This window comes from Syngnathus leptorhynchus, chromosome 14 (genome assembly GCF_054491065.1).
Source record: "Syngnathus leptorhynchus isolate UIUO chromosome 14, UIUO_Slep, whole genome shotgun sequence".
Taxonomy (NCBI): domain Eukaryota; kingdom Metazoa; phylum Chordata; class Actinopteri; order Syngnathiformes; family Syngnathidae; genus Syngnathus; species Syngnathus leptorhynchus.
In genome coordinates this window covers 3,296,076-3,305,848 of record NC_141208.1, presented here as the reverse complement: position 1 = coordinate 3,305,848, position 9,773 = coordinate 3,296,076, and the positions used below count along the sequence as shown (strand labels likewise).

The following is a 9,773-nucleotide window of genomic DNA, read 5'->3' as shown; positions in this document are numbered from 1 at the left end:
AGAGCAGGCTAGTGACTCAGCATGTTGGTGATTCATTTGTAATTGGAGGCAATGATTCGAGAGCGCTCGCACTCACACACACACACGCTCGTTCCTTGTCCGAGCCATGCACTGCTGATTGAGTGAGTTAGATCATTACGTGTTCTGCTTGCCAAAGTAGAAGCAGAGAAGCTGGGGAGTAAATCACAGACACTCCGACTGAGTCCAATAAAGATTTAAAAAATCTGAGGTAGAGCATGGAAGCCCATGGAACGAAAGGATGGCCAACAAGCAGGCTTTACTTCTGTCTCATAGTGATGACATCACACCTGTCCCTTGTTTGAACCCAGCATGAGCCAAGTGCTCTGCTGGTCGTTTGGTAGCTGCAGGATGGAGATTGCTTTCCAAGTGGGGGGGGGGAATTGTGTGTCCTCCCAAAGGGATACATCAAGTACTAGCCATAAGCCTTGGACTGAAAAAAAATGTATTGAGTGCTGTGACGTGGGTTAATGCATTTCACTATCTTAGTGATCCAAAGATGCCATGCCAACGTGCCCCCCGAGGGGGGCTATGAGCGTCATCGTGACGTCATCGTGGCTTTAGTGTGACATCAGAGCTAGCAAATTGGATCGTGATTAAATTTTTATTCGATCACCCCTCATGTGACAGTTCATCAGTAATCAATGTTTCTTGAAGCCTTCGGTGGTTAAACTCGTGGTTTTTTTTTTCCAAAGCATTTCAATAGACATAAAAAAAGCAGGGGTCCTTTATATTGTATGACATGACTATATGTATTTGTAAAGAATATAATAATTCATCCCCTCACTAAAAACATAATTTGTTCATAATTTTACCCATCCATTCATTTTCTTGATTTGTTTTGACACAGCAAAGCCTCAGCAGAAGTGTTTCAAAATCTTCAGTTCCATCGTTTTGCCTATAGAGGGCACTGTTCTATCGCCACAAACCAAACACACGTAAACTTGCGCACACTCGCTTCCCCCAACCCGAATGGATGACTTCACCGTTCCGCCTGGGTTTCCTTTATGATCCCGGGATCTTCCTCCTCTTACACCAGACATCAGCCAGCAACAGAGGAGAGCGCACGCACTCATTTCGGGTCCACGCATCTTCCGACTGCAGCTGCAAACGGGGGGGCCACCCAACGCACAGCGCACCTCAGGACTTCCACCAGGACTTCCATTAAAAAAAAATAAAAAATCAACAACAACAACTGAAGATCTTCCCTACCACGCCGGGATTTAAGGCTGCAAAGAGGACTTCTCGAATCTACTTGTAGCCGCCAGCCAACATGTCCGAGGTGCTGCCATACAACGAGGGGAAAATGAGCGGCTACGGGGCTGACAGCGAGGTCAGCCAGATGTCCTTTAGCTGCGGACTGCAGGACACAAGCGCCTTTTTTGCCGGCTCGCAGGCCAAGAGACCCCCGAAGCTCGGCCAGATCGGCAGAGCCAAGCGAGGTAAATATTCGGCGCTTTTTTTTTTTTTATTTGAGCTCCAAATGTTAAATGCATTGTGCGAGATCGTGATGCATTCAAGGACCAGGTACATTTGTTTAACCAAGGACACTTGATCGATTGTCATGCGGTAGACATGCGATCATGTGATGCATTCAGGGACCTAGAACTTTTTTTTTTTAATTGCCCACTATCCTGTTTTAATGGTTCATCATAATTGTTTACACAATTCATTCAACAATCAAGGAAAAAAAATTAAGGTGGTCACTCGATTATTTAAGATGATGCATTGAGGAACCTTCTTTTTCATGTTGTCATGTGACTGTTTATCATACTTTTTCCATGCAATCTCATGATGCATTCAGGAACTAGACTAGTATATTTGCCGCATGGCTGATTTTTACATGCGTGTTACCTACGCCTGCGATGCAGTAAACATGAAACCTAACCTAGAGTAGCCATGACAGTTGTTTTTAGATTCTCTCCCCCCTTTGGTTTTAAATGTCTTGTAATCGATATAAAAATAGATACAACGAATAAAATATTTTTTTCTCCCTCCACAGTGGTCATCGAGGACGACCGAATAGACGAGGTCCTCAAAGGGATGACAGACAAGTCGTCGCCCGGGGTTTAAAGATCCGCCTCCATTGTGCGATGCCTTGCAGACTCTTTTCATTTTGATCACCGATTTGAAGCACTTGTCGGCTGTGCATGTTGGAGGATTGCAGAAGGGGGGTGGGGGGGGGGAGGAGGAGAAAAAGAAGAAGGCCACACACGCAGTGAAGGATGACGATGAAACACGGTGGAGGAAAAGCAAGCTAACAAGAAGGATGGAAGAGGAGGAGTGGAAAGATTCGCCGTGGGATATGGCTGGCAATCCTCCTAAAATGAGTCCCGCTTTTCGTTTTCCTTTTCCGGGAAGAAAAATCCTCCCGACCTCCCCCTTCCGCCAAATGGTGAGACGGCGGCTGTGCTGTCTCGATGTGCGCTGACTTCATCCTGAAAGGTGATGGATGGACTTGTCATTTAAACAAACACCACCACCCGCCGCTATGTCCTTTCTTCGCCCCCCCCCCCCCCCCCCCTCGTGCCAGACGCAAGCAAAAACAAGCTGAAGCTCGACGTTGTACAGTAGGCTCAGCTTGCACCCCCTCCCTCCCCCCTCCCCCTTGCATTCAACGGAGCTGTCCTTTCAGCACCGCTCCAATGCATTCCTGTTGCTGCTCTACTCCTTTGGTATCCCCAGCCTCCACTCCCCCTTTCCCCCCCCCCGAAAGACCAAGCAAACTTTCAAATCTACTTCTTACTAAAGGAGACCAGATTGTATGTAAAAACATATATCCGAGGATGGTGCAATGTTAATATTTTCTGTCGTGGAACACCACTTGTTTTGGCCGCGGGATTTCTTTCTGCCATCAGTGGTTGAAGCGGTGTAGCTGCACCTGCACATATCTTTGGCAAAAATAGAAAATGAAGACTTTTGTTTTTGCTGCCAATTTTCATGTGCTCCACTGAAAAATCGAATCATTTTCTTACCCAAAAAGGCCTGATGTAAAAATATTCCTAAAAAAAAAAAATGCTTTTGTGAGCTCTTCTCCTTCACCGAGAAAATCCAGCCACCTCACAGGTGTGGCATAGCAAAATGCTAATTCGACAGCACATTATCAAGCGAGCTCATTCAAAAATATACTATATTGAGTCAAACTATTTCACCAAAGGTGTGTTCACTAACATAAATAATGATTCAAAAGAGCCAGGTCTTTTTTTTTTGTGCGTAGAACGTCCGCAAAATATTTCCGTTCAGCTCATGAAAAATGGGAGCAAAATCCCCAAGTGATTTGGGTTTATTATTTTTATGACTATAAATATTTACATTTGATTATTTAACAAACAGTGGCCAAATGAAAGAGATTAAATCGAGTAAATATCGAAACTAATACGCAGAACACGTCTTGGTTCTAAACAGTGGTACGTTGACTTCAAAGTATCCCTATTTACAAATGTTTCCAGTTACCGAGCCATCTCAGCCAAACCGCAGATTATCTCACGATATCATCGAGAGGAAACAAAAAGGTCTACTTTCATATCCTTGCCCTGGTTATAATTATTGTTTTTCTAACGAGTACTGTAATGCCCTCCCATGTGGGCAAGGAGAGTCGGTTTATTGAACGGGACTGTCAAACATAAAAATGCAAAAAAAAAAAAAAATCACAAGAATCTGATGTGGATTACAAACACAAGTGGCAAACCTGAATTCAGCTCGTTAGGACACGCCCCTTAAAGGCACACATCCAATCCACGAATACGACAGTCATTAAACAATACAGTGCTATTTTTTTGCATTGATGGCGTTTTCAAAGATGGAAAATTGATTTGCTGAATTAATTGATTGAGTGAGGCTTGCTCACGGAATGGATTTGAGTCGTTCGTCAAAGTACCACTGTACTTGTTCTTTTTGCAATTGATGGTGTTTTATGTCATGCATGAATTCTCACTCCGGTGCCAACGTAGGTGCCATCACGCTTACCCCAGGCACGCTTGTTTTTAAACAGAAAGGTCATATTTGTATTTTTATATCTAAATATTTGTTATTTAAATGATATGCTCGTATTTGGTCTTACAGTTCATCGACAAAATAGCCAGTTTCTACTCGGGAGAAGGACGCGAGGAACCAGACAAAAGTTCCTTTTTGCTCGACTGCTCTCGGAGGGTTTTTTAAAGACTAACTGAATGTGTCTGGGTTTTTGCACACATCGATGTTCAACTATTAGTAAGAAATCGTATACTGTGACTTGAGCTTCGTTGATGAATTTGTTAGAAAGTTTTAGAGTATATTGCACTGTTTATGAGTATGATCAAATGACGGTGTTATTTGACCCATTTTGAACATTACAATTTATTTTTGTGGGTTTTTTTTGTTTTTTTTTAGTTGGCTTATTTTATACCACCATTTTAAAGAAACTGGATATGGTTTGTTGTGCATGAATCCTTAATATTTTCAATAATGGAACATCATTTTATGAAGCAAAAAAAAAAAAATCTACAAAAATGTCATGACATTCTAAGAATGAGTCATTGTATATTATGATGCCATTTTCACTGTACTTGGTGAACTAATAAATGGTGAAAGAATGAAACGTGATTCTGTCTGCTTTTTTTTTTTCCCTCCCAGAAAATCAAACAACATTTCGGTGATGTGACCACCAGCTGTATTAAGGAAAATTAATGGAAATAAAAAGTCTACACACCCCGGCTGACTAAATAGACCTTGCAAAACAGATATTGTGGCTGCAAAAATCTGCACACCCTTTTGAACTGGAATTTAGCTGTATTCCGAATTTTCATGTTAAATGGGAGTCACCATCTCAATTGGCGGCCATTTCGCCACACATTTACTCTTGTCATAAGACAAAAAAAAAAATCTAAATCATGGACAGAAGTCATAATGTTCCCTCTTATTATAGTTGAAACAATATTTTTTACAAAAATACAAATATTTCTTACTCCGCATATAAACATTTCACACACACAAATGTTTTCCTCGAATCCTGAAATCGTCCAGCGCCGCCGGTATGTGTGGCCGCGTATATCTCGGTCACATAAAGCTCGGGCGGCCGCAACATATGGTTGCCATCACCAAATAATTAGTGTGGGAAAGTATCGTGTCGTTGTTATCCATTTCCCTCATGTATACACATGTTTCCATTCCATTTACAAAGCAGTGCATTTTCCCATCGCTCTGTCAGAGCAATTTCGATTTTCAAACTGACAATAGAGATTTAAGATGACCATTTTATGCTTTGTTTGTATGAGTTGTTAACAGTAGCTTGAAGGTTTATAATTAGTCAACAATGTCCACAATGCTAATGGCATCTAGCATGATATGGTAGCAGTAAGCTAGCAGTTTTCTTTCGATGTGGTTTTGGGTGCACATTTTGGTTTTTCATGTGTCGGTTTGATGGAAAAGTTCAAGTGGGAATGCAAAGGAGCTTGAAGCGAGCACACTTGACATCTTATTTGGAAAGTGCGTGGCGCAACCTTTTCTTTTTCACGTCATGTTAAATGATAGTCTTGCATTTTTTTGGGAACGGAAGAGCTGCTGCTAATACTTTTAAAGTTGACATTTCAAGTGTGTGGAATAAGTTCAAATCGATTCAAAGCGTGCAAAGAGGTACATTTACTTGAAAATAATTATTGTCTCTATGTTTGTCTGGAATGTTCACTGTCCACTTTTTGAGTGGTTCAGCATAGCCTCCTCCTGTGTGGTCATGCGATGTGCACACAAAGCTTTTCTCAGCTCTTGGCTGGAAGTGAACGCAAGCTTTGATCTGATTCCACTTTAACCCCCACCGGCCGAGCGCTCTTCCATTAATATTCCGTTACATAAGCAGGCCGGCCATACAGTATATTGTGCCATTACGCCGCCTCGGGAGAGATGGGCCGATATGCGCCAATGTTGCATCCAATGGCTTCCCGTTATACGTAGTGATCCCGTTTCATGTTATCTACTCTTCTCGAGCAATGTACTTCAAGGCCTGGGAGGCCCGTGAGAACATTTGCCAACCTCCATGTCGTTGTGAGCATATTTAATATGATTTCAATGAACAGTTGTGGATCATATTGTGCTTGAGTTCACGATTAGATTTGGTGTTTAAAAAGGGTTATGGATTGAATTCAGGATCCCAGAAAAATCACGTAATGATCACGAGCGCTCCCCCTCCCTTCTTGTGCGACGAAATAATCGATCTTCGACTCGGTGCTGCATTGTGGGAAACTAAACACGTAACGTCGTCGACTGTCAGCCTTCAGGGATGAATTCACAAAGTGGCCGCTTACCAATGACGAGCGAAAACTAAATATGAGGAGTAAATGAAAGAGCTTGGCGATACATCACACGGAAGAGATTGTAAAAAGTAAACAGCGCACTTGGAGCATTTGTACACAGTCATGACTCAGTTTAAACGCGACGTGACAGAGGAAGGAAAAACACTTTGGGGGTTAGCATGCCATGGTTTCGTTTGCGTGAGCGCTAACCACACACAAAAACGCACACACTCCAGGCACTCAAGCCAATCAATAGACAAAGGGGGGTGGGGGGTGGGGGGGGGGGGGGGGCTAGTGAGAAGAAGAGCGATGGAGTGAGCAAGGCATCGAGCCTGCGGTAGATTAGTGCTGTTACTACCCTTGGCCCACAGAGCATGAAGGACAATTGGCAAGGGGCGGCAGGAAATGGCGGGGGGGTGTTGTCCAAAATGTTAAATAACAGAGCAGCAGCGCATATTTTAAAAGTCAACTGATATTTGAACACAAATGGTGCAGCAACACATTTAGACATTTGAAGACTATTACACCACTTTAAAAACAAATCCCGATATTTAATTACTATATTTATTGTTCAGCATAGCCCAGTGCTTGGATAGCACTTTTAAAAAAATAAAAATAAAGTTCCAGTGCACGAGGGTTTACTTTGCTGTTACATAACACGAGTCCAGTCAAGTTAAATGTCTCTTACGATGCCCATCAGAGGCATCCAAGCCAAAAAGTTTCAATTCTGTACATACAAATAAGTGGAAGGGAAGAGCTCGACGAGGGCTACAAGCAAACTGCGGTGCAATGTAGAGACTACAAATGCAGAATGAATACAAATTGCATTGTTGGTCACTCTGTGGCTGGATCAACCCCCCTCGGGACCAATGGCTTACATAAGCCCCCTCCTGCTGAATGTCCTGCCTGGCTTAATAGAAGTCAAGCTGATTTTCAACCTTCCAGGGCTTTCCACTCATTTGCAACCATGGAAACCAACCAGACAGCAGCCAAACTCTCCGATGAGCACTTTGCTAAAAATCATCGAACTTTGAGACACTAGTTCATCCTTTTGCATTTCCTACACACACTCGAATGATTATTATTTTTTTTTCCGCTCGCAGTTAGGAGAAAAATCTGTACGAGTGAATGCCCCCACATTATACTGAATTTCAGAATTGTTTTTCTCACAGTCACAACCGAAATCTCACACAAACAAGTGACTCACTCGCACACACAACAGAGACAAACACACTCATAATTTATTGACATTGATATTCATTAGCGGCAAGACAGACAGGCACTTATATTATTCATGAGACGTCTCAACTCCTGTCTCGGATCCTTACTACGGCACTAATATTAATCGTTCATTGCAGACGATAAATATGACTGAGTGCTGTTAAATCGTCTGTCTACAGGTGTTGCTGCACCATTTGCGTTTGAAAGGGTTAACGAACCGAACATAGGTGCTATGTTTTATGAGCATTAAGCTAACTTCAACATGAAATGATGTGGTTGTTTTCAATACACAATATGTCATTTGATTTGTTTTATATTTCGGCCGCCAGTGCCTCTGACTCTCTTTTGAAGAATTGTTCACTATCTGCCAAGTTGAGTCATTTGCCAGCATACAAAATGCAGCACTATTTGGTCCATTAGTCACAAATAGGCCTTCCCAAGCACCATGTCACAACCAGGAAATGACACAATACTTTTATATATGAAGTTCCATCGCTGCTATGGCCGCTAAAGAAACATTGAGGTGATGCACATTTTGCTCACAAAAAAAGAAAGAAGAGCCACATGAAAAATCACAGCCGAGTCTTAAAAATAGCATGTAATTACATCTCGGTGGGGAAATTAAAAATAAATGATTTCTCCTTTATTAATGTGCACACCACACTTCCTGTCTGTCTATCTGTCTGTCTGCACTTTGTCTAAATACCGAAGCAGCCCTCGAGACTTATCTCTGCGGCGCTCTCAACTATTCTGCGTGTCCATCAGGCTGTGTGACAACATTCCTTGGTATGAAGGCAGATGCTGTGACATATTAATAGACTGGGCTTTTTACGTACACGCTGGACCAACGACTCTGCCTACACCGACTACACACTCTGGTCTGTCGTGCAAATTGTGTAAAAGTCAATGTTGTGCCTGTACTACACAACCACAACAGCCAATTATAAAAGCAGAGAGACACATACACACAGTTTTGATGGGTATTTTACTGTAATCCAGCAGAGGGAAAAAATATGGGACTAATTGACACCCTGGCCCTAGAAAATAATTATTCATGGCTTGAGAAAAACAGTATCCAAGACAACAATATAGAATGCTAGCACAGACTCTAATGCTTAGACAGCTAATATTGAGTCACGATATCAATTTAAAACACGGTGATGGTATTTTCAGATTATGAATTTGAAAACGGAAGACGTATTTATGTGTGACCTCCATGAAGCGCACTGGCTCCGCCCCCTACGTCTTCACGGGCCGTGCCGAGGGGAAGACGAGCACGTGGATGCTTTCAGCTCACATGATTTACCGGCACCGAAAAGCAGCCTGAACATGAATTATTTACTCATCACTGTGGCAGGGAGAAAAAGTGAGAGCGGGGGGGGATGTCAAATGAATGATGTCATGCACAGAGAAGGTTGGAGTTGGCCATATGTCTACCTCAAACCAAATCATACACAAACTGAAGTGATATTTCCAATTGGAAACAATATAAATGTGATTAATCCGTTCCAAACCATGGTTATAATAGTTTGGGATTTTTCATGATCATGTTTATTTACTTTATTGTCTTTTGTTGTTTAAAATTAATTTCTCTGTAGGTTAAATTCTTTTTTAGAGCAAGTTTGCTATGAATGATTTTAATACCGTTACTCGATTACGATTACCAAGTAGCAGGATGTTCGAGAGCGGCTGGGTGATGAGCTAAGCTAAATCTAATCATAAGGTAGAGCGCTAGCTCTTCAAGATTGATTTGACATGCACAACTCGCTTGGCACACGTGACAGTGTGGCCTCTTGTCAATTATTCAACGAGGCGGTGGAAGCTTGTGTGCTCGTGAGTTGACCCGTCTTGGTGCACAGCGATGCGGGTAAGACGAGCGCCTCATTAAAAACGACCCAGGAGTATTCCTCGGTCGTCCTGCTGCAAGGTGAAGGTGTGTGACAACAATGAAATTAAGCGGCTTTTTTTTTTTGAAGTGCATTACAGTCTAGATTTGACTTTTAATGTATAATACATTTTCGAGGTACAGTTTATTGTAATTCGATTTTAAATACAATGAAGTCAATCTTTCAGAAATGGTTTTTTTTAAATATTACTTTTATTATTTTCAAAAATTGCAGCTGCAGCCCATGCATTCAAATATTTTGCTATAAATGAAAGCCAAAGCAGAAAATGAACCTTAATTCTCTAAATTTGCAAATTTGTCTCGTGAATTTGGAAAAGCGACTCAAGTCAGTGCCTCACCGACCACCGACCTGACCGTTAGATCGA

General features: G+C 42.0%; 1 protein-coding gene across 1 annotated transcript; it reads left to right on the top strand.

The window, feature by feature from the left end:
• Positions 1-1,148: 1,148 nt before the first annotated feature.
• camk2n2a (calcium/calmodulin-dependent protein kinase II inhibitor 2a) lies at positions 1,149-4,592 on the top strand. The gene is made up of 2 exons (XM_085930977.1): positions 1,149-1,460; positions 2,021-4,592. The coding sequence occupies exons 1-2, from the start codon at positions 1,292-1,294 to the stop codon at positions 2,089-2,091; spliced, it is 240 nt and encodes a 79-aa protein (XP_085787103.1). The 5' UTR covers positions 1,149-1,291; the 3' UTR covers positions 2,092-4,592.
• The last annotated feature ends 5,181 nt before the right edge of the window (positions 4,593-9,773 follow it).

Coding starts and splice junctions, on each gene's coding strand:
- camk2n2a (XM_085930977.1), top strand. CDS start 1,292: ATGTCCGAGGTGCTGCCATACAACGAGGGGAAAATGAGCGGCTACGGG. Junction 1,461..2,020: donor GATCGGCAGAGCCAAGCGAG/GTAAATATTCGG, acceptor CTCCCTCCACAG/TGGTCATCGAGGACGACCGA.